The 23,011-nt window shown below is 35.9% G+C and overlaps 1 protein-coding gene across 1 annotated transcript in view; it reads left to right on the forward strand.

Annotated features, from left to right (window-relative positions):
* DCHS2 (dachsous cadherin-related 2) overlaps nt 1–23,011 on the forward strand; it is a 227,100-nt gene that overhangs the window by 176,294 nt on the left and 27,795 nt on the right. Inside the window, exon 14 of the mRNA XM_073232557.1 lies at nt 17,563–17,676. Within this exon, the coding sequence (XP_073088658.1) occupies nt 17,563–17,676 (114 nt within the window). The remainder of the gene's footprint in view (nt 1–17,562; nt 17,677–23,011) is intronic.

Raw genomic sequence — 23,011 nt, forward strand, 5'->3', positions numbered from 1 at the left:
TCTAGGGCACCCCAAGGAAAACATTTCAATATGAAATTAAGTTATGGATTAGTAAGTAAGATATTTGTGGTTGGATTCAGAAGTGACTTAAAGTAAAACTAATCAAAACTGCTGTGGAAGGGGAAACTGTGCACCTGTTTTCATTTTCTCCATGTGACATTCATTTACATGTCACAAGTTCCCTCTGTTGATAGGAGGCAGCCATTAGGGGGGAAACTGCCTTGATTTAGCCTGTTTCCCATCATCACTCAGCAGCATCTCATACAATCTGCACCCCTTCCAACTATCCCAACCATCACAGTTGGGACTAATAGATATGGTTAAGAGTAACCTGGCCTGAGATTAAAAATTTAGGGCAGAAGACAGGGAAGACCAAATTACTGTCTTAGCTCTTAAGGGGGAGCCTCCTGGTTAAGATTCAGTCTGAAAAGCTAATGAATAAATGAATGGGAAGCTTTTATCTTGCCATCTGCATCCGTGTGTTTTCTTTGACCTCTGATCAGAGCTGTCCTTCTTAGGCCTTTTGTATTTTAAATCACTGAATTACATTTGACTGTTATGTTTTTAATAGAACTTAACACTCAAAATCTATTTATTAAATCTTACACAAATGGAGGGATAGAAATACTTCTGGCAGTAATACAAGCATATGGTATCCATCAATATCCACATAGGTGTACATGTCAAGACATCTGAAGCAATGGGTTGGGACCTTGCTTTGCAGAGTAGTTATGCCATGTGCAAAGGTCATGAAGTTCTAAGTTGAGAGGTAAACTGAAAGCTTCAGCATTAACAGGAAGGAGAAAGGAACAAGGAAAGGATGACAGCTAAGAGGGCTGTTGAATCTAATTAGAGACAACTAACCTACACCTGTGCCATCAGGATTTCCTAGACCACTGTGAGAAACAGTGACAAGCTACATAAAATATTGATTGGCATTTCCGGCTGGCCACAGCTTTGCCTGGAACACAAATTCTGTTCTGATGGCCAGAGCATATCATAGACACCGGAGTTGACTTTTTCTTTCGCTTTTGAATTCCAGTGGTTTTAAAAGATTTTAAATCTATTGATGAGTGTTGGAATGGTCTTGATATAAATTATGTAATGGCATTTTATAACTTCCAGCATTATTCCCTTCCCAAATATGCTTGCAATTTTAATTTTATTTTTATATGCCTATTGGAAGTTTAAATTATCTGGTGGTTACTCAAACATACCATCACTAGGCACCAGTTGACATCCTGAGTGAATTATTTTTCGTGTCATCATACATTTTCATTATCTGAAGCTGATTTTAACATTTAGATATTCTTTTAAGGAAACAAAAAATAAAAACAAATAAGTCCAGTATATATATACTTGTTTAACATTTCTTTCTTGGAAAGCCCACAAGTTCAAATTTTGGTTGACAGTGCATTCATCTGTCAACAACAGTGAACTTAGATCAACTGATTAAAACAATATGTAGTTCAGGATATAGTTCTGATTGTAAAAAGCAATGCTTTGGTAGATAAAAATCTCTTTGAGTGTCAGTCATGAAAAACCAATTGCCTGTAAGAGAGAGGCTGGCCATACAGCATTGTGACAAGAGAAGTTCAAGTCCAAGTGATGCCTCCCTCTCTTCCTTTTACCACTGTTCCCTTTAAAACCCAGAAGAGAGGGAATCTAACCATTCTGAATCTTTTTGACATGAAAGATAAATTACTTGGTTGTCCAAGGCATTACAACCCATTAAACAATTTGACTGAACTTTCTAGAAGCCAGTTTTTATTTCTTCTGTTTCATTCGCAATGCTTTGGTTATCCTGATGAGGATGCATCAACAATCACAGGGCCCACCGTGGACTGGGCATATAACTTTGTGCATTTCTGAAAATTACCATGAAGGAAAAAATGAAATTATGATTGTATTGATACTGTGATTGAAAGTAAATACTCAAACTTCAAAAGACTTCAGATAAAATTAAAGCATAATGACAGATGGGGGGCATTTTAAGTAGTAAATTATATTTAATATTATATAATGAACAAATTTGGTCTTGATGTTTTGGAGGAAAACCCCCCTCTTCTGACTCTTTGGCAACTGATTCAGTAAATTCTGGCTCTTATTTTGGCGAGGCTGGGCACATGCATGCGGAGTATGGAGACTGTGGTAGGAATTAGTGGAGTGGAGTCGGCCTCTACCACCCTGCCACTCTCAGTAGGCAAGTGCTCTTTCTCCTTCTGTACAGTGAAGATGGGAAGACTTCCTCCCAGGGATACTGTAAGGATTAAATGAAGTCATATGAGGGTCCTAGTCATTGGTTTTGTTGGTATTATTATTATCCTCCTGTCTTAAATCTTTAATTGAATTCCACAAAGTTAGCTGGCTATAAATTCCCACCAGAACAGCCAGTTGTTACTTAGTAATTATGTAGCAACATTAAATACTTGCGGTATTTAAAACCCTATCATTCCATTCATTTCCTTTTTGTCTCCAAACCAGACGTGAATTGTACTTTCCAAGGTGGGAGAGTTCTCTTAATCATGGAAATGGTATCTGGGTCATCCACAACTTTGGAAATGGACCCAACTTCTAAATTTTTATCATAATGATAAGAGGGACACAAACAGTATCTGTCATTATTATTTCATTACTTCATTTAAGACCAATCTCATATTTGGAATGAAATTCACTAGAATGAATACTATTTAACTAGCCATTTACAGAGACTATGGAATTTCATCACCTTACCTGTGACCCTAAGACAGCTCTGCTGGAGATTGAGAAGAAAAGCCTTAGGCAAGGTCAGTTTGTCTCAGAGGAAGATAAACACCTCACAGGGCATTTTTCATCTTTGTGAATTAACCCTCATCCCACATCTGGGCCTCAGCCGTACAGGCTCAAGGCCTCATCCTATTAATCCTATTAACAAACCAGGGAATTCCTTCTCCAGGGGTGAGACTTACTGACCAATACAAAAGACACTGATACATAAACCAAAATGCCAGTTGTTTAATTTATATGAAAAGCTAGGATTGCCATGTGGATTGCAATAGTTATATCAGGATGACCAGCTCCCTCTTTCTAGGAGAAGGACACAGAAAGCCAAACTATAATCCGAAAGTCGCCTGTAAATCCTAACCAATTTGAGGATGTGGTTCAAGTGCTAGATGTCATCAGCCTGTGTTACGCTGTCCTCAGTCAGAACTCACCCAGCACCGCCAGGGATTGTCTGATGCCGTCACGACTGTCTGCGCTTTTGCTGTTCATCAGCTTCCCTTTGATTTACACCCTCCTTCGTTCAGTGTTCTAACACTTTTTAAGAGACATTTTAAGTACACCCCAAAATTGAGAAGAAAGTACAGAGGTTTTTCCCGTGTATTCTGGCCCCCACACAAGCATTGCCTCCCTTATTATCAGCATCCTGCACTAGAGTGATGTGTTTGTTACAATTGATGTGCCTACCTGATATTATAATCATAATTATAACCGGTTATATTACAGTTCACCCTTGGTGAGCTTGGGCAAATGTACAATGGTGTGAATACACCCGTGTGATATTACACAGAGTAGTTTCACTGCCCTAAAAACCCTCCCTGCTCTGCCTATTCATCCTCTCCCCCCAGACCACCCTTCCCCTAGACTCGAACCGAGGCAGCTCTGATCTTTTTGCTGTCTCTGTAGTTCTGACCTCTCCAGAATGCCATATAATTGGAATCATGTGGTGTACAGCCTTTTCAGAGTGGTCACTTAGTGCCTCCAGGTCTTTTCATGGCTTGACAGCTCATTTATATTTCCCACTGAGTAATATTCCATTGTCTAAATAAAGCACAGTCTATTTATCCATGTGTCTACTGAAAGACAAGTTTTGGAAGTTATGAATAAAACGGATATAAAAAGCCATGTACAGGTTTTCATGTAAGCATAAGTTTTCAACTTCTTTGGGTGATTTCCAAGAGTGTGATTCCTGGATCTTATGGTATAAGTATGTTTAACTTTGTAAGAAGCCTCCAAGCTGTCTTCCAAAGTGGCTGTACCATTTGCATTCCCACCAGCAGTGACGGAGAGTTCCTCTTGCTCCACATCCTTACCAGCATTTGGCATTGTCAGTGTTCCAGACTTTGGTCATTCTAATAGGTGTGTAGAGGTATCTTGCTGTTGTTTCAATTCATGTTTCCCTGATAACATATGATACAGAGCATCTTTTAACGTGCTAATTTGCCATCTATATATCTTCTTTGGTGAGAGCTCTTTTAAGGTCTTTGGCCCTTTTTTAATTAGGTTTTTGTTACTGTTGAGTTTTGAAATTTCTTTGTTTATTTTTTTTAACAGTCCTTTATCAGATGTGTTTCTTACAAATATTGTTCCCTAATCTGTGACTTATCATTCTTTTGACATTCTCTTTTGCAGAGCAGAAGTTTTAAATTTTAATGAAATCCCACACATCAATTATTTCTTTCATGGACTGTGCCTCTGATGTTGTATCTAAAAAGTCATTGCCATACACAAGGTCATCTAGGTTTTCTCCTGTGTTATCTTCTAAGAGCATTATAGTTTTGTAATTACATTTAGGTCTCTGGCCCATTTTAAGTTAATTTTTGTGTAGGGCATAGATCTCCGTTTAGCTTCATTGTTTTGCAGGTGTATGTCCAGCACCATTTGTTGAAAAGACTGTCTTTGCTCCACTGTGTTGCCTTTGCCCCTTTGTCAAAGATTAGTTGACTGTATTCATGTGGGTCTATTTCTGGCTCTCTATTCTGTTCCATTGATCTATTTGTCTTTCACATTCATTATTCTTTCTTGGTTACTGTGGCTTTATAGTCCTGAAGCCTAGTATTGTCAGTCCTCCAACTTTGTTCTTTTCCTTATGGTTATTATTTTTCATCTGTATTTCTATCCTTTTCTCTATTGCCTATTTGTGGAAAGACCTTCCACATATTCTGCAAGAGGCATCCACTTGTTTTGGACAGCATTAGGATAATTACAGCAGAAATGCAAAGAGAGTATTCTGCTTTTAAAACAAATTAGATGGACCTTACTGTAAACAAAGGTACTTCATTAGGTGGCCTGCAATGTGAAAAGAAAACACATTCCTTCTGGGGAGTGTAGGAAGGGGCATCAGAGTAGGGCTCATGAGGAATATTAGATCAATCATAAAAAATAAAGTATTTTTCTTTGCACATCAAAATTGTGCTATGTAATGCTGCTTCGCTCATTTTTAACTCTTAAAGGGCAGTCTTAACTCTGTTCTTGAGGCTGCCCCTGAAGATAAAGATAAATGTTGATTCTACGCTCAAAGTTGTACACTGAATATTTATTTTTTTAAGGTATAGGAAACAAGTGGTCAGCCTTGTAAAGAGCCTTGGATTTCTCTTTCATCTATTCTCTTACAAAACAGTTTTGATGATCAAATGAACACCTCATAATCTCTAAAGCATTACTACCATTTTTATCACCAGTTCAAAGTGTAAGACGTGGAGATGAAAATGCAGCCAGAAATAGCTGGGGGAAGAAACTTCCCACTGTGCATCACAGAGCCAGAAAGAAGCTTCTCCTAGGAGATTTGTTTCAAACATTTGTTGAAATCATTTTACCATCTAACAATTACACTTCTAAGCAAACAAGTACATATGCCCAAATGAGAATAAAAGCAGGCAAAATGATAAAAAATAAAAAGAGGGGAAAGACACTTAGTTCCAGTTGGGGAAATGCTCATACAAAGGTGTGGGACTCAAGGGCATGTGATGAGTTTACCATCCTGGGCAGTAGATCGCCTGGAATGGCTGCAAGAGGCTCATGAGCTGGCCAGTGACAGGCTGGAACAGAGAGACATGGATGGCCTTTAAGTCATCAAAAGGGTGACAAAATGTTATAGAAAGGTTGCTTTTGAAGCCTTGTGAAGGGTGGCCTGGAAGGGAGAGGTGTGTGGGAAGGCACTATGGTGATCCATGTGATGAATGACCAGGCCTGACTAAAGCCACGGCAGCGGGAAGACAAGAGGAATGTGCTCCACAGGTGCTTCCAAGGCAGCCTTGCTGAGACCTGCTGATTGCCAGACCTGGAGTCCTCTACCCTGCTTGCACCTGGGGAGGGGGGCTTGTAAAAATGACTAATACCTAGACATCTAGCCCCCAACCAGTTTGATGAGACTCTTTGAAGGTAGACCAGACATTGTGAGCCGGCAGAAGCTCGTGTGTAGTCATGTGTGCAAGCCGAGGGTGAGAGTAAAGCGAAGCCTGAGAAGAAATCTAAAGCAATGTCAGTATTTTAAAGAGCTGGAGAAGTAATATGTCTACAAAAGAGACTGAGGTGGAGGAGCCAGAGCACTCCCGGTAGTTCCTAGGAGAATGGTGCCAGAGAAACGGGAAGGAGGACCCTTCAAGAAGTGGGAGTGGTCAGACACATCTAATTTGCCGCAGAGATTAGGTAAGATAGGGGCTGAAAAGTGACAGCTGGCTCAGTCAGAGGCCTGTCCCCAAAGCAGAATAGAATGAGATGGTGGCTGCCACCCAGTGAAGATCAGAGGGGTATTTTGTTTCATTTTTGAAGGCTCGAAGAGATTTGGACATGTGTGATTTGTATCTTTTTAAGGTTTACAAAAAAGAACTTTCATTTATATTTAAGTCAAAGGCAAAATAAGACACTTAGAAATACCAGGATTTCCTTTCTTTTCTTTTTGTTTTTAATCAGCATTTATTGTTCATGGAAGTTGAACCCTAGTTCCAGACTACTTTGAGGCTAGCAATACTGTCTCCCTCAAGAGTTTCTATGACAATCAAATAGAATCATTAAAATAGCTTATTAGAGCACTTATTATGTGGCAGCTAGAAACATCTTAAAAGGTATTTCTTTAACACAAGTGAAATGTATTTTTAAGATTTTTCTCTTTGGAGACATCGCTTTTTTTCTTGGAATAACTGGAATAATTGCCAGGTATCTCATTACCAAAGTTGAGAACCACTCATAGAAAAATTGTGCTGCCTTTCTTTCCGGCCATGTGGAGGCTTTGAATCCTGGCTGGCTGAGGGATTGCAGAAGCTAGAAAAGAGAATTCTTGAAAATGCATGGAATTTGAAGTCTGATTATCCATCTGGGGAGGCAGCCTAGACAGGGAGTGGCTGGGAAAGGAGGTGAGATCCATGGCCTCAGGGCCACAGGCATGATTTGGAGTCTGGTCCGACACTGCGGCAACACCGAACATTCCAAAGTTCATGTTTTCAATAGAATCTTCTGTAAATCACAAAATCAGAGAGGTAGTAGGACTTTCCTTTCTCTAAGTTATTATGAGTGAATTTTTAGACAATTAAATGCAGCCATTTATAGATAATCACTCCTTTTTAAAAATTTGCCATTGAAATCTATAATCCCATTAAAATACATTTCAGACTTGATCAGTATTGTTTACTTCTCATTGCTTGTATTAATTCTCTATTGGTTTTCCTTCACATCTCTTTCTACAGCTCATAAAAAGTCAATAAGCACGTTTTATGGCTTCCTCTATTAGTTTTTTAGGTGTTCACAAAAGCAAATATGCTGAAGATTGCATCCATTTGCATTTTTAAAACATGGTTATCATCTGTTCTTGAATTTTGGAAAATTGTTCATTTTCCATGGTTTGTCTCATCCTAGGGGTGAATTTTTTGGAAATCTTTAGTAACATATGTTCAGTAATTTTTAATGATGGGAAGGTGCGAAGGAAAAATCAACTTTTCTGAAGTTTGTGTGTGTGTGTGTGTGTGCGTGTGGCAAGAAACACATAAAAATTACCACCGTAACCATTTTTAAGTCCACACAATATTAGTGTTAACAGTGTGCCCATCATTGTGCAATGGATTTCCAGAACTTTTTTATTTTTCAAAACTAAAACTCTATACTCATTGAGCAAATCTTTCTCCTCCCTCTAGCCTCTGGCAATCACCAGTCTACTTTCTGTCTCTGAGGGTTTGACTACTTTAGGTACTTCATATAAGGGAATCATGTATTATTTGTCTTTTTATGACTGGCTTATTCATATAATAACCTCAAGTTTCCTCAGTTTTGCAGCCTGTGACAAGATTTCCTTCTTTTCTTCAGGCTGAATAGTATTATATATATATATATATATATATATATAATATTATATATATATATATATATATATATATATATATATATATATATATATATATATATAGTATGTATATACCACATTTCTTTATCCATGCATCCATCCAAACAACGATTTAGGGTGTTTCCACTTCTTGGCTATTGTCAAACACCACACACACACACACACACACACACACACATGCACACTACTGTCCGAACGAATAAATGAATTCAGTAAAGTTGCAGAATACAAAATCAACACAAAAATCAGTACATGTAATGTGTTTCCATCTCTTGACTATTGTAAAAATGTTGCAATGGATGTAGGTGTACAAATATCTTTTTGATATCCTGTTTTCATTTCTTTGGATATATACCCAAAAGGGGGATTGCTGGATCATATAGTAGCTCTAATTTTAATTTTTAGAGGGATCTCCATACTGTGTTACATAGCAGCTACACCATTTCACATTCCTAACAATTTCTCCATATTCTCATCAATACTTGTTATTTTCTGTTTCTTTGTTTTGTTTTGTTTCATCCCTGCTGTTGCTTTTTAGAAGCCATCCTAGCTGGTATGAGGGGCTGTCTCATGGTGGCATTGATTTGCATTCCCCTGCTGATTAGTGATGGTCAGTATCTTTTCCTCTCTCTGTCGACCTCAGTTTGTCTCTTTTGAAGAAATTCTGTTCAAGTCTTTTGTTCATTTTTTAATTAGGTTTTTTGTTTTTTTGCTCTTGAATTGTAGGAGAACCTTATGTATTTTGGAGATGAATCCCTTACCATATATGTGGTTTGCAAATATTTTTTCCCTTTCCATAGGTTGCCTTTTCTCTCTGTTGATTATTTCCTTAGCTGTGGAGAAGCTCTTCATTTTGATGTAGTCCCATTTATCTGTTTTTACTTTTGTTGCCTCTACTTTTACTGTCACATCAGTCATTTGCCAAAGTCAATGTCATGAAGCTTTCCACCTGTTTTCTTTTAGGAGATTTATAGTTTCATGTTTTATGTTTAGGTCTTCCATCCATTTTGGGTTAATTTTTGAATACGGTTTATGGTAAAGGTCCAAATGCATTTTTCTGAATATGGACATCCAGCTTTCCCAACATCGTTTGTTAAACAGATTATCCTTTCCCCATTGTCTAACACTGGTGCTCTTGTCAAAGATCATTTGAAAATATATTTGAGGGTTTATTTATGGAATCTCTGTTCTGTTCCATTGGTCTATATATCTATGTTTATGCCAATACTGTATTTTTTTATTAATGTAGCTTTGTAATATGTCTTAAGTCAGGAAATGTGAAGCCTCCACCTTTGTTTTTCTTTTTCAAGATTGTTTTGGCTCTTTGCAGTACTTTGAGATTCCATATAAATTTTAAGATTCCTTTTTCTATTTCTACCAAAAATGCCACTGGGATTTTGATAGGGATTGCATTGATTCTGTAGATTGTTTTGGGTAGTATGGACATTTCAACAATATTAATTTGGGATTGTTTTCCTAATTTCTTTGTCAGATTGTGCATTGTTAGTGCATAGAAATGGAACTGATTTTTGTGTTGATTTTGTATCCTGCAATTTTACTGAATTCATTTATTAGTTCTAACAGTATTTTGTGTGTGTATGTTTTACAATAGCCAGGAGGTGGAAACAACCTAAATGTCCTTGCATGGATGAATGGATAAAAAATTGTGGTATATACATTATAATGTAATAATACACATTACACATTATGTGTAATCCGTAGGGTTTTCTACATTTAAGATCCATGTAATCTGAAAACAGATCATTTTATTTATTTTCTGATTTGAATGCCTTTAATATCAAAGCCTAATTTCTCAGGATAGGACTTCCAGTCCTGTGCTTCATAGAAGTGGTGACAATGGACATCCCTGCCTTGTTCCTGATTTTAATGAAAAGCTTCCCATTTTTCACCATTGAGGGGGATGTTAGCTATCGGCTTTTCACATATGGCCTTATTATATTATGGTAGTTTCCTTATATTTCTAGTTCATTGAATGTGTTTATCATGAAAGGGTATTAAATTTGCCAAATGCTTTTTCTGCACACATTGAGATGACTGTCTGACTTTTATCCTTTATTCTATTAATGTAGTGTGTCATATTGACAATTGATTTTTCTATGTTGAACCATCATTGCTTCCCAGGGATAATTCCCACATAGTTATGGTATATGATCCTTTTAATGTGCTGTTGAAGTCAGTTTTTTAGTATTTTGTTGAGGATCTTTGCATCTGTACTCATCAGGGATACTGGTCTGTAGTTTTCTTGTAGTGTCTTTGTCAGATTTTGGTTTCAGAGTCATGCTGGCCCCATAAAACAAGTTTGGAAATGTTCTCTCCTCTTCAATGTTTTGAAAAAATTTTAGGAGGATTGGTGTTAATTCTTGTTTAAATGTTTGGTAGAATTTGTCAATGAAGCCATCTGGTATTTATTTGAGGGTTTTCAATTACTGATTCAGTCTTCCTACTAGTTACAGATTTTTTCTTTCCTAATAATTCAGTTTTGGTAGCGTGCTTATTTCTAGAAAAATTATCCATTTCTTCTGGGTTATCTAATTTGTTGATTAATGATCATTCAAAATTGTCTCTTATGATACTTCTTATTTCTGTGGCATCAGTTGTAATGTCACCTTTCATTTCTGATTGTCTTTATTTTAGTCTTCTCACTTTTTTGTCTAGCTATGAATTTATCAATTTATTGATTTTTTAAAAATACTGGTTCATTTAATTTTCCTCTTAGTTTTGTACTCTCTATTTAATTTATTTCTGCCCTAATTTTATTATTTCCTTCATTCTACTAACCTTGTTTTCAGTTTGCTCCCCTTTTTCTACTTCCTTGAGGTATAAAGTTAGGTTGTTGATTTGTGATCTTTATTCTTTTCTTAATATAGATATTTACTGCTACAAAATTCCCTCTTAGTACTGCTTTTGCTGTATCCCATGTTTTGATATGTTGTGATTTGTTTCATTTGTCTCAGTATATTTAGACTTCTACCATGACCTACCAGCTATTCAAGAATTCATTATTTAGTTTCCATGTATTTGTAAATTTTCCAGTCTTCTTTTGTTACTGATTTCTAGTCTCATTCCATTGTAGTAAGAAAAGATAGTTTGGTATGGTACTGATCTCCTTAAATTTGTTACAGCTATTTCTGTTCCCTAACATGTGATCCATCTATCCTAGAGACTGTCCCATGTGCACTTGAGGATACACTTGGGGATGTGTAATATACGTGAGAATGCATATTCTGCTGTTCTTAGGTGGAGTGATCTATGTGTCTGTTAGGTCTAACTAGTCTGTAATATGCTTAAGTCCTCTGTTTCCTTATTGATCTTCTGTCTGGTTGATATATTCATTGTTGAATGTGCGGTATTGACATCTCTGACTATCATTGGGTTACTATCTATTTCTTCCTTCAATTCTGTCAATGTTTATTTCATATATTTGGGGGCTTTGCTGCTTGGTGAATATATAATTGTTATGTCTTCCTGGTAAATAGACCTTTTTTTTATATAATGTTCCTCTTTGTCTGTTGTGACAGTTTTTTACTTAAACTCTACTTTGTATGGTGTAGTAAGTAGAGGTACCCCATTGTCTTTTGGATGCCGTTTGCATGAAATATCTTTTCCCATCCTTTCACTTTCATCCTGCAAGTGTCCTCCTATCTAAAGTGAATCTCTTATAGACAGCACCCTATGGCTTTTGCTGTTGTTGTTATTGTGGAGTTTCATCCATTTACATTTATATACTGATAGTTAAGGACTTAATATTGCCATTTTTAAATTGCTTTCTGTATGTTTTATAGTATTCTTTTGTCTTATTTCCTCCTTTTGTTGCTTTTGCATTTCATTGATTTTTTTGAGGTGATGTGCTTCGTGTCCCTTCTTATTTCTTTTGTGTTTCTTCAATAGGTATTCTCATTCTGGTTACCATGGGGATCGCAGAAAACATTTTATAGAAATCACGTAAAACATTTTATAGAAGATCTGATAAAAACATTTAACAATCTATATTAAACTGGTAACCGTATAGCTTCAGTTATATACAAAAACTTCTGCCCCTTTACTTTTCCATCCCACTTTATCAATTTCACAAAATAACATCTTTTTTATTTTATATCCACTAACATAGTTTTATAGTTACTTCCTATGCTTTTAATCTTTCAAATTTTATTCCATAAATAAAAGTGATTTATGCTCCAATTATAGTGTTACAGGATTTGGTATTTGCCTATATGTTTACCTTTACCAGAGAATTTTGTTTTCATATGCTTTCATGTTGCTACTAGTGTCCTTTCCTTTCATCTAGAAGGACACCCTTTAGCATTCCCTGTGAGGCAGGTCTAGTGATGAACTCTCAGTTTTTGCTTATCTGGAAAGGTCTTTATTTTTCCATCTTTGAAGGGCTAGTATTCTTGGTTTTATTTTTTTAACAGTATTTTTATAAAGAAAGAAAAAAATGAACATTAAATATATTATACTTTTTTGATACAATGTTAGATTTAAAGGGAAATTCATAAAAGCCTAAAAAATATAAAAGGTAAATTTTTGTTTATATTTTACTTACCTCACAGGAACTGAAGATACAGTGTTGATTTTCATGTTTTACCATTTCTACCTTGATGTGACATGAGCAGTAATATAAAGTTTTATGTAGATGCCCAGAGACAGACTTTTATTTAAAAAGCCAAGACTTAGAAAGATTCAAGACCCTTTAATTATTTCCTCTTTTGGGGGGAAGTCTCAAATTTAAACTTAGTGGGAGGAAGAATATGTATAAACATTTGCAGCTTTTTGACTTTAACATCTAGTTTGAAGTATTTTCATTGAATTAAATTCTTTGTGTGCTATGATTTCATTTGATATTATGAACATTATATTTGCAATAAAAATAGGATTGTTCCTGTTGAGGTCATATGTGATTCTTCCTTAGAATTTTGTACTCATCTTTGTTCTTTTATATGTAAGCAATCTTCATGTTTTCTTTTGTAATTGGGCATATAATAAGTATCCTAACCTATGAAGAAAAGGCCGTCAGCAAGACTGTACATCTTGCCTGCATAGCTGTTTCTCTTCTTACTGACATTCTTAAGAATATGTGACAAGCCAGTTGAAATAAAATTTCCTGTGTTTAAGAAATAAATTGTATCAGGAAGCACAGAATTGTTACTGAGCACTAACGATAAAATATACTGCACTACTGTGATGGCATATGCCTACCAAAAATGTAAGACATTTTTATACTAACAACATGTCTCCTGAAATGTAACAACATACACATCAGATTATAATGCAATTTGAAAGAGCTCTCAACATGTGTAGTAACTTGATTGCACCATGATTAATTAAGATCCTTTTCCCTTGTCACTGAATGACTTCATAACTGGCTTGAACAGAACAACCATGTGGAAACCCTGATAAATGATTTCTAAACTTTGTCACAGTTTATGTTAAATTAATGTTTTTAAAGAGAGTACTATATCCAGTTTCAGTTTTCCTGTTCTTTTTCCATAAAGAATTCTGTTATATATATATATATATATATGAAGAAATATATATAAAAATACATATATATGAAATATATATATAAATATATATATATGAAATATATATATATGTATATATCACTGAATTTTCATTGGATTTTCAGTTTTGCAGACAATATGACATACTTGTTTCCTTTATATCTATACTGATCATTGCCTTTTTCTTTGAGTGTTTAGTTTTTAAAAGGCCCCTAAAGAAAATATTGTCTGTTTAGGGACTTTTATTTCTTCTCTACTTTTTAGTGAAACCCTTTTAAGTATACAGAAAAAAGAGATAAGTCAATTTGGCTTAGTCTAAAGATTGTTTTTAGTATAACCTCTAGCAGGATGGGTTTCAAGCTGGTTCCCTGGAACCTGCACAGTATGTTTCAATGATGAGGCCCAGCAGAGAACCTATTTTTTAAACGAATGCAAATCTCACTATCAGATGTGTTATTAAAGCATTGAGAGATTTTTTTAAATAATTAGTGTTGGTTTAGAAGGGTCCTTTAAGCAGAAAAGCTTTAGAAATTATATTTTTCCAATCTTTCAGGCTAGAACACTTCAGTGACCACCTTCCCCACTTACTTTCTGTTTCCTGTTTTATCCCTCTTCTTCCCATCCTTATTAAGTACATAGTGTGTACAAAGGAACAAACTTTTGATGCACAGAACATCATGCTTAATTCTGAAAATAGTATGCTAAGCAGAAGAAGGCAGCTACTGGATCATTTCCAAGCATGTGCAACTTGAGGCAAAAACTAATGTATAGTTATAGAACTACATATAATACAAATATATATAGAAAACCTCTGCTCTCATGGAATTTACTCCAACTTAGCAAAGAAATAAGATCAGTCTTCAAGTTGTTCAGTACAATTCTATGGGCGATAAATAAGTACCACAATCTGAGTGCTAGAAGGGCTGGTAACAAAAAGGAGAGATTCCTCTTTTCTATCAGAGATGGTAAATGGGCAGGCTCAGAATTGTAGTCAGGCCACAGCTATGTTTTGTTCAACCCATGTGGTGGCTTGTTTTTTTCCCTAAGTTAAATTATTTTCTGATATTTAGGAATTGGGAGATTTCACATAAAAATAAATATGAATTTTTGAGCTTCTCTTGAAAAGACCAGTATCTCAAGCATCCTTAAGCTTGCCTTCCCTGCCGGCAGTGATGAGTTGAAACTCAGTGCTTTAGGTGCATCAGGCTATCTCTGGTTACCTCCACCCACCTGGTTCCTTCATCTGTCCATGCTTCTTGTTTTTACCCAAAGGCATCCGAGTTAATGAGACTTGCACCGTACTCACCTCTGACACTATGTCAGCCTCTGCACTTTTCCTCTTGTGCCTTGTTAGAACCATCTCATATCAAGCCCCCATTGTTTCATACTTAGTTGCTAGAGCTTCCTACACAGTCTACTTCTTTCCCACCTCTCCCACTCATTGCAACATACACACCATTCATTGACATTAGGTGGTATCCTACAGAGCAGGAAGAAAATAAGAGGAGAGCCAGGGATCACCGCCAGAGTGGGAGTCTAGAGCAGAAGCATAAGCTTAAGGCCTAAGACAAGAAGGTTAGGGCCAGTAAAGAACTATGAAAAAGTTTCTCAGAGTGGTGAGTAAATAGAAAGCAAGAAACAAAATAACAAAGATGGATTAAAGGGGGCAAGGGGATTGGCCAAGAAACACATAAAAACATATTTGACAGCATTAGACATCAGGGAAATCAAAATTAAAATCACAGTAAGATACTACTACATACCCACCAAGATGACTAAAATTATAAAGAATGACAATACCAATGGAAGTAGAGCAACCTGAATTCTCATGTCTGTCCAGCAGGAATGTAAAATGGTATAACTGCTTTAGAAAGTACTTTGGCAGTTTCTTATAAATTTAAATATACACTTACTATGTTTACCCATGTGGAATGAAAACCCTTTTACATGGATACTCATAGCAGCTTTATTCATTACAGCCCCAAATTAAAAACAATCCTAATGTCCACATATAGGTGAATAGATAAACAAGCTGTGGTATGCCCAGTAAATAGAACACTGCTCTGCAATGAAAACAGAGTGAACTCTTGATATGCAGAATAGCATGTTTGATTTTCAAAAAATTATGCTGAACAAAAGAAGCCAGACACTGTATGATTTGCATATCTATGAAGCTTTTGAGGCAGAACTAATCTAAAGTTATAGAAAGTAGATCAGTGACTGCCTGAGTCCTGAAATAAGAGAAAACTGACTGTAAAAGGGCCTGAGGGAACTTTTTAGAGTGATAAAAATATCCTACATCTTGACTGAGATGTGATGATGGTTACAGGTGTATACACTTGTCAAAACTCAGAGAACTGAATACTCAAAATATGTGTATATCATTGTATATAAGTTGTACCTTGAAGTTGGTTAAATGAAAAGTACTTTAAAAAATGGGACAAGCAGTTGTAAGAGGGAGACAAGTGGACAACCAGGACAGAAAAAAAAGCAGAGGTGAGAAGAAAAGGATATAATACGTTACAAACAAAGGGGACAAAGTGCTAACTTGGGGCCCGGTGGATTATTGAGAACATTTTCAGTGAAACCCCCATTCTAATCACACCAATCGTATTGTTGCCTCTCTCAGTCCTTGCTTATGCTTCTTTCATGCTGTTGATCAGTCTGTCCCCTATAACCTAAAGTGACTTCCTTCTTTCCTCTCAGTGATTCCTACACCTAACTCAATTTCTGTTTTTTTCCTGAAGTTATCTCTTGACTGCTCCTGTCCAACCTACCTTAATTCTTGAATGAATTAGTATCATGTAGTTAAGTCCTGAGTTAATCTCTAGCTGGGTTGTTTTTACCTACAGCTGTTCTGGAAACTGACTGGGGGAAGATTTCTTCCACTTACACTGCTCTTACCTCCTTTCCCACATCCCATCCAATGTTCAGGACAGTGTGCCAAAATATGTCTTTAATCTGCCTCCTCCTTTCCGTCTCCCCTCCTGCAATTCTAGGTGAATGTCTCCTGCTCGGACCTTGGCAGTATTATCTTCACTGGCCTCACTGCATCATTCTTACCCCTCTTTGTTCTCCACACAGCAGTCAGGTTGATATCTTTTAAAAGTAAAAATTATTATTTTACTCTGTGCTTTTGAATACTTCCAAGATTTCCCATTGCACTTCGAATGAAATCTGATCCCTGTCCATCTAGATACTATTTTCCACCTTTTCCCCTACTCATTGTGCTTAACAAAACCAACCCCTTCCCCGGCCCAGGGCCTCTGTGTTTGCTATTCCTTCTCCTAGAACTCTTTTCCCCCAGCTCTTTCTGTGGCTTCTCATGCTTCGAGGTTCACCTGGAATGTCATTCCTCTCCAAAGGCTCTCCAAAGGTGTGTCCCTTTGGAGAAGTGCCCCTACAGGAGAAGTGTTTTCTATCACTTAACCTTGTTTCCTTCTTTACAGGAAACTTGTCCTATCTGAAATTACCTTGATTATGTATTTGTTTAATGGTTTACTGTCTGTTTCCTCCATTCAGTTAATAACCATCATTACAACAGAGATCTTTTTATCTTGTTTGTTACTCTATCTCTGGCACCTAGCTTATTGAAGACACGTAATGAAGACACGCCTTTGCTTGTGACATATTATATCCTTTTCTTCTCACCTCTGCTTTGCTTCCTGTCCTGGTTGTCCACTTGTCTCCCTCTTCTGACTGCTTGTCCTGTTTTGTAAAGTACTTTTTATTTAACCAACTTTAAGGTACAACTTATATACAATGATATACACATATTTTAAGTATTCAGTTCTATGAGTTTTGACAACTGTATATACCCATAACCACAATGAACAAATGAAAATACAGAAGGCAAATAATAAATACCCAGTGTTTGCTCTTGTTTTGCTTTGAAATTTTCTTTTTCCTCAAGTTTTATTTTTATTATTTTTTGCCTAATTTTTACAGGTACTTCTATTGTGACTGTAAAAGCTTTTGCTCCTGATTCAATTCAAGACAGCATTAAGTATTCAATTTTTAATGGAAACGAAGATGGAGTTTTTTCCCTGTCCTCCAACTCAGGTAATCCTTCTCTACCCTATGACAGCTTTACCTCCGGCTCTGTTTAATGTGACTCACAAGAAATAGTTCTGCAAAAGAAATTTACAATTTGAAAGGCAGGAATTGTTAGCGGTAAGTAGTTGCAAATGTAAACAAGAGTTTTTGTGGTAGCTGATGAGAAATTGTGGGAAATCAAGAACTACTTATTTATTTACATGTACTCACTAAGAATTCTGTTCTTTACATTTCCAAATTACACAGTACCTATCCTACCCTTTGAATTTTTGAAGATTAATTGGTTTCCACTTATAATTTATTGTCTATTTGAGAGAAATGGAGACAGAGTAGGGAAATCATCAATATTGATTTTGAACTGAAAATAAGCACACATGTCTAGCCTTAGGGGATTTTCATCAAGAGATTTTTCTAATTCGCCACTGGATGTCAACAATGCAAAAAAAAAAAGACAGTTGGAAAGGTTTCTATGTGGTGGTAAAGAAATTACTTCCAAATACAGCATGTATTAAATTTAGCTTTAATAAGACCATTATTGTATTTTAAATGAATACCAATTGATTATTTGAAACATACTTTTTTGACTAACAACTATGTAGTAGATATATATCTACTCTTTCATTGTCAAACCTCGAAAAGAATGTTTTTAATGATTTCTATATTACCATACAACTGCCTTATTTAATCTTTCCTACATGTACACGGGAAGAATTGAGAGGGATAATTTCGTAAGTGAATGCCTTCCCTTCCAGAGCAGTGCTACAGCTTTTTGGTCCACACAGCCTTTGGTCAGGCAATCCATCTAACCTAGCCTGCTAGAAGACTTCATCTCTTTGCCCATGGTTTGGTTAGAAAAGCCTATGGGCAAAAGGGCCATTTGTGAACATCACCAAACCTTAAGTTTCTAGCAGTCCAGTGGCTCAAGGGTTCTGGGAAAGGAGCTGAGATTAGAATTTTAAGAAAAAGGAGACTGGCAGGGTTTGCACATTTTCCAGGCTACTCAGATCCTTCTGCCACCTCACTCCTCAGTGGCCCAGGCTTGCCCTTCTTTTTCCTAGAATCTTTCATTAAAATGCAGATGAAATATACCCAGAGTTAGTCCAAAGAGGTCATCCATAGAAAAGTTTTTATTTTTTAATGCAGTAGTTGTTTATTTATGTTGAAATTCATTGCAAACTTTTATTGTGAAACAAAAAGATGATATATTAGGACATATCAAACTGTTTAATGAATGATAATAAAGTAAGAACCCATGTATTTGCCACGTATCTCCAGAGATGAGACGTCACCAGACCCTCAGGAAGCCCCCTCGTCCCTTCCCTGTCACGTCTCTCCTCTTCCACTCCAGAAGTAATTGGGCAACAGTAATCTGAATCTGGTATTGATCACTGCCTTTTTACTGTTAAAATTTTCTCACCATGTTTGAATCCCTAAACACTGTGTTATTCAGTTTTACCTTGATTAAAACATTGTAATAGAATCATGCTGAATAATATACTCTATGACTTGACTTCTTTTGCTCAACATTTTTCCTGTGATTTATAGTGCATAAACCATATACACTCGTTAAAGAGGAAAAGCAAAGGGTGAGATGTCCCTGCCGCAAGGTCATAAAATAGAATGCGGCTGTTACCATCCTTGCTTCCTTTGTGCCCGTCTCTGATCACATCCTTCCTCTCCACCGCTCCAGGCTGACTGAGGTCCAGATCTCAGGGATAATTATTCCTTTGAGACTTACAGTAAATGCATTCCTATACCATAAAGGTATTTAATTTTGCTTATTTTTTATTTTTATATAAATGGATTCATATCCTATGTATTCTATTGTTTTATTCAAGACATTGACATGTTTAATCATTAAGGTGTATAGCTGGGGTTCTTGCATTTCATTTCTTTATGGTATTCTGTTATAAGCCTATATTCACAACTTATTTATTGTGTCCATTTAGAGTTGTCCACTCTAGGGTGGATGGACAGTGAGGTTTTCCCATGTGGGGATATAATGACAAGGGCTGTTAGGAACAATCTCTTATGTGTCTTCGGATGCACATAGAAGGCATTTGCTAGGCCCTAGAGTCTAGGCTGGGCATACATCAGAGAATGCCTGTGTTTATTAATACCAAGAGCACCAGACTACTTTGTGGAGTGGGTAGTCCCCCTTTACATTCTACCATGTTGCATGAGAGCGTCCCTGTTGTTCACGCCACCCTACTTTCTGTTGCCATTCTGTTGGATGTGATATGTCATCTCACTGTGATTGTAATTTGCATTTACCCTGTTATGAATGAAGTTGAGCATTTTTTTCATCATTTTTTGACCAGCCCTGTTTTCTCCTATGGGAAATGCATTTTAGTATCTTTTGCTTGTTTCTACTGGATTGTTTGTGTTTTTATTTCTGAAATGTAATGATTTTTAATATTTTTTGCCAGTATTTATAATTTGTCTTTTCTGACAAATATTTTTTAGTTTGTGACTTGTCTTTTGCTCTCTTAATGGCACAGTTTGATGTTAATGAGTCAGAATCAATCAGTCTTTATTATTTGCCTTTTTCATAAGCTAAGAAATTCTTCCCTACCCTGAGATTGTAAAGATAACTTACATTGTCTTTTAAAACTTTTATAGTTTTCCTGCATTTCACATTCATATCTTTAGTACATCTAGAATTGATTTTTGTGTTCTAGGAATATGAGCTAGGGATAATTTCCTTTCCCTTTCCATTTTTTTCCCCAGGAAGGATTGTCTGTTATCCAGTGGCAATAAGCTTCCCTGTGATCTACAGTACCACTACTGCCATGTATCATGTTCCCAGGACTCTGTACAGGACTCTCAACTCATTTCCATTGGCCTCTTTGTCCATGCACCAATATCACACCTCTTAAATATGTTGGTTTTATAATAAGTCTTCATATCAGGGAAGCAGCACCCCCCCCCATATTTATGCCACTCTCATGTTCTTCCTCGTGAGTAGATTGGCTCTCATTGTTCCCTTTGCTCTAATATAAATCACTGGATCCACTTGTCAGGTTTTACACACACACACACACACACACAAGTTTATTGGGATTATTTTCCAAAGGAAGGGAGATTTATTCATAAATCTTTGGGCAATGTGCAGCTGTCCACACTTTCATGTGTGTGACCCACATAACCATGGCATGCATATTTGATTTCAGATGAAACTTCACTCAAATTAACAAGAAAATGTAAAATAATAATAATAATATAACTACAGTCTAGAATCTAAGTACCTTAAGCATCAGACCAAAATGTCCTTCTTTCAGATGTCACAAAGACAGGTATAGGTGTGCATTTTAGATAACAATTATCTACTAAAACTTTCCTTTTTTCGATTTACTTTTCTTTTTTTGATTTTGATAAAAAGCATAATTAAATTTGTGATCTACTCTGTAAACACATTTTTTATGTGCACAAGACAGTGTTATCAAACTATAGGCACAATGTTGTAATGCAGATCTCTAGAACTTATGCATCTTGCATGACTGAGCCTCAAATCATTGAACGGCAGCTTCCCATTTACCCCTCCCCCAACCTCTGGCTGCCACCGTTCTACCTGCTTCTATGAGTTTGACATGTTAGATGCCTCAAAGAAGTGGAATCATGCAACATTTATCTTTCTATGACTGGCTTATTTCACCTATGGCAGAATTTTTTTCTTTGTTACGGCTAAATAATATGCCTTTGTGTATATAGCACATTTTCTTTATCTGTTCATCCATTGATGGACATTTAGATTGTTACAATTTTTACTGGAATTTTATTAATTCTAAATATCAGTCACTTTAACTTAAAGACATCTCTACTCACTGTCTAAACCAGCAGGAATCTCGGAGTTTGACAATGTTGTGTATGTAAGTAATGGATCGTAGTATTCATTTCATTATTTGGTAGATTGACATAAAACAATCTTTACAGTATTGTCTTCTAATTCAGGGATCATATAGAAAAGTACACTAATTTTTTTCTTTAATATTTTTTTTAAGTTTTAATTTTTTTCTTAATCAGGCCTCTATATATTTTGTTAGAGTTAGCCTAAATACCTTATACTTTTTTTTTTGCTGAGGCATATGAAAAGATTACTTTTTTGACAATTGGCTTTCATATTTTGACTTTTTATCTAGCCAATTTATAACCTCTTCTTGACTGTGATATCTTTCTGTACATTCAACATAGACAATCAATTTCTTAAAATGACCATTTTACCCTGTGTTTGTTGAAATTTATATAGCTACTTCTCGTCTATCAGTGGTTAGCTTAGCTATTTTAATTAAAATCTAGTATCGATCAACATCTTACTCTTGAATAATACAAGAGACTTAGAATCCTTACCTCCAAATATTTATCTTTTCATTTCATAAGCTTTTGTTGGCCCAGTTTTCATTCTCTCAAAATTAGGCATTATTAATATTTTTAATAGATTTATCTGTTTCTTTTCTATTTTCTTTGCTAACTGTTCTTCCTTATATCCCAGACTTCTCTTTAGTATCATTTTCTTTTTGTCTGCAGTAGTCATTAGTGAGGGTCTGTTGTAAACTTCCCCCTCAGATTTTGGTTGTCTAAAAATGTCTTTATTTAATTCTTGTCTTTAAAAGATATTTTTGCTGGGCTTAGAATTCTAGATTCACAGTTATTTTCTTTCATCAGATTTAAGACCCTATCCTACAGTCTTAGGGTTTCTAATTTTTGTGTTAAGAAGTCAGCAGTTGATCTAAATACGATTTATTTGTGTCTTTTTCTGAAATTCCAGTTAGACGAATATTGGGCCATCTCACTCCACCCTACATCTCTTTTCCTTTCCTTTTCAGTCTAGAGCACTGTATTTTTCATTTCCAGAAGTTCCCTTAGATTTTCTTTCATTTCTTTTTGTATTTTTGAAAAGCAATCTCTTAATTCTCACTCATGTTTCCAAGCTTCCTTTTTATATACTTAAACAAATATATTACATATACTGTGTCTAGTCATTTCAGCATGTTAAGTCTTTGAAGATTATTCTATCAATGGATTTGCTAGCTCTCATTAACGGTACCCTGTTTCTCTGTGATTTTTTGTGCTTAACAATAAGCTGCTCATTGTCTTTGAAGCTTTATCTCTGAGGATTATTTGAAACCTGGGTTGGATTTGTGCCCTTGAGAGAGGATTGCTTTCCCTTCTGCAAATCACCTAGACACGTCATCAAGCAAAGACTAGCTAAATTTAACTACTGAGGGTTTTTTTTTAATATAGCTATGACAGTATGGATATCGTAAATTCAGGCCTAAGCTAATGAATTCTAAGCAAGGACTTTTTCTCCCTTTCAGTCAGCACCAAGGTCAAGAAAAGCAAG

The sequence above is a fragment of the Manis javanica genome, chromosome 3 (assembly GCF_040802235.1).
Source record: "Manis javanica isolate MJ-LG chromosome 3, MJ_LKY, whole genome shotgun sequence".
Classification (NCBI taxonomy): Eukaryota; Metazoa; Chordata; class Mammalia; order Pholidota; family Manidae; genus Manis; species Manis javanica.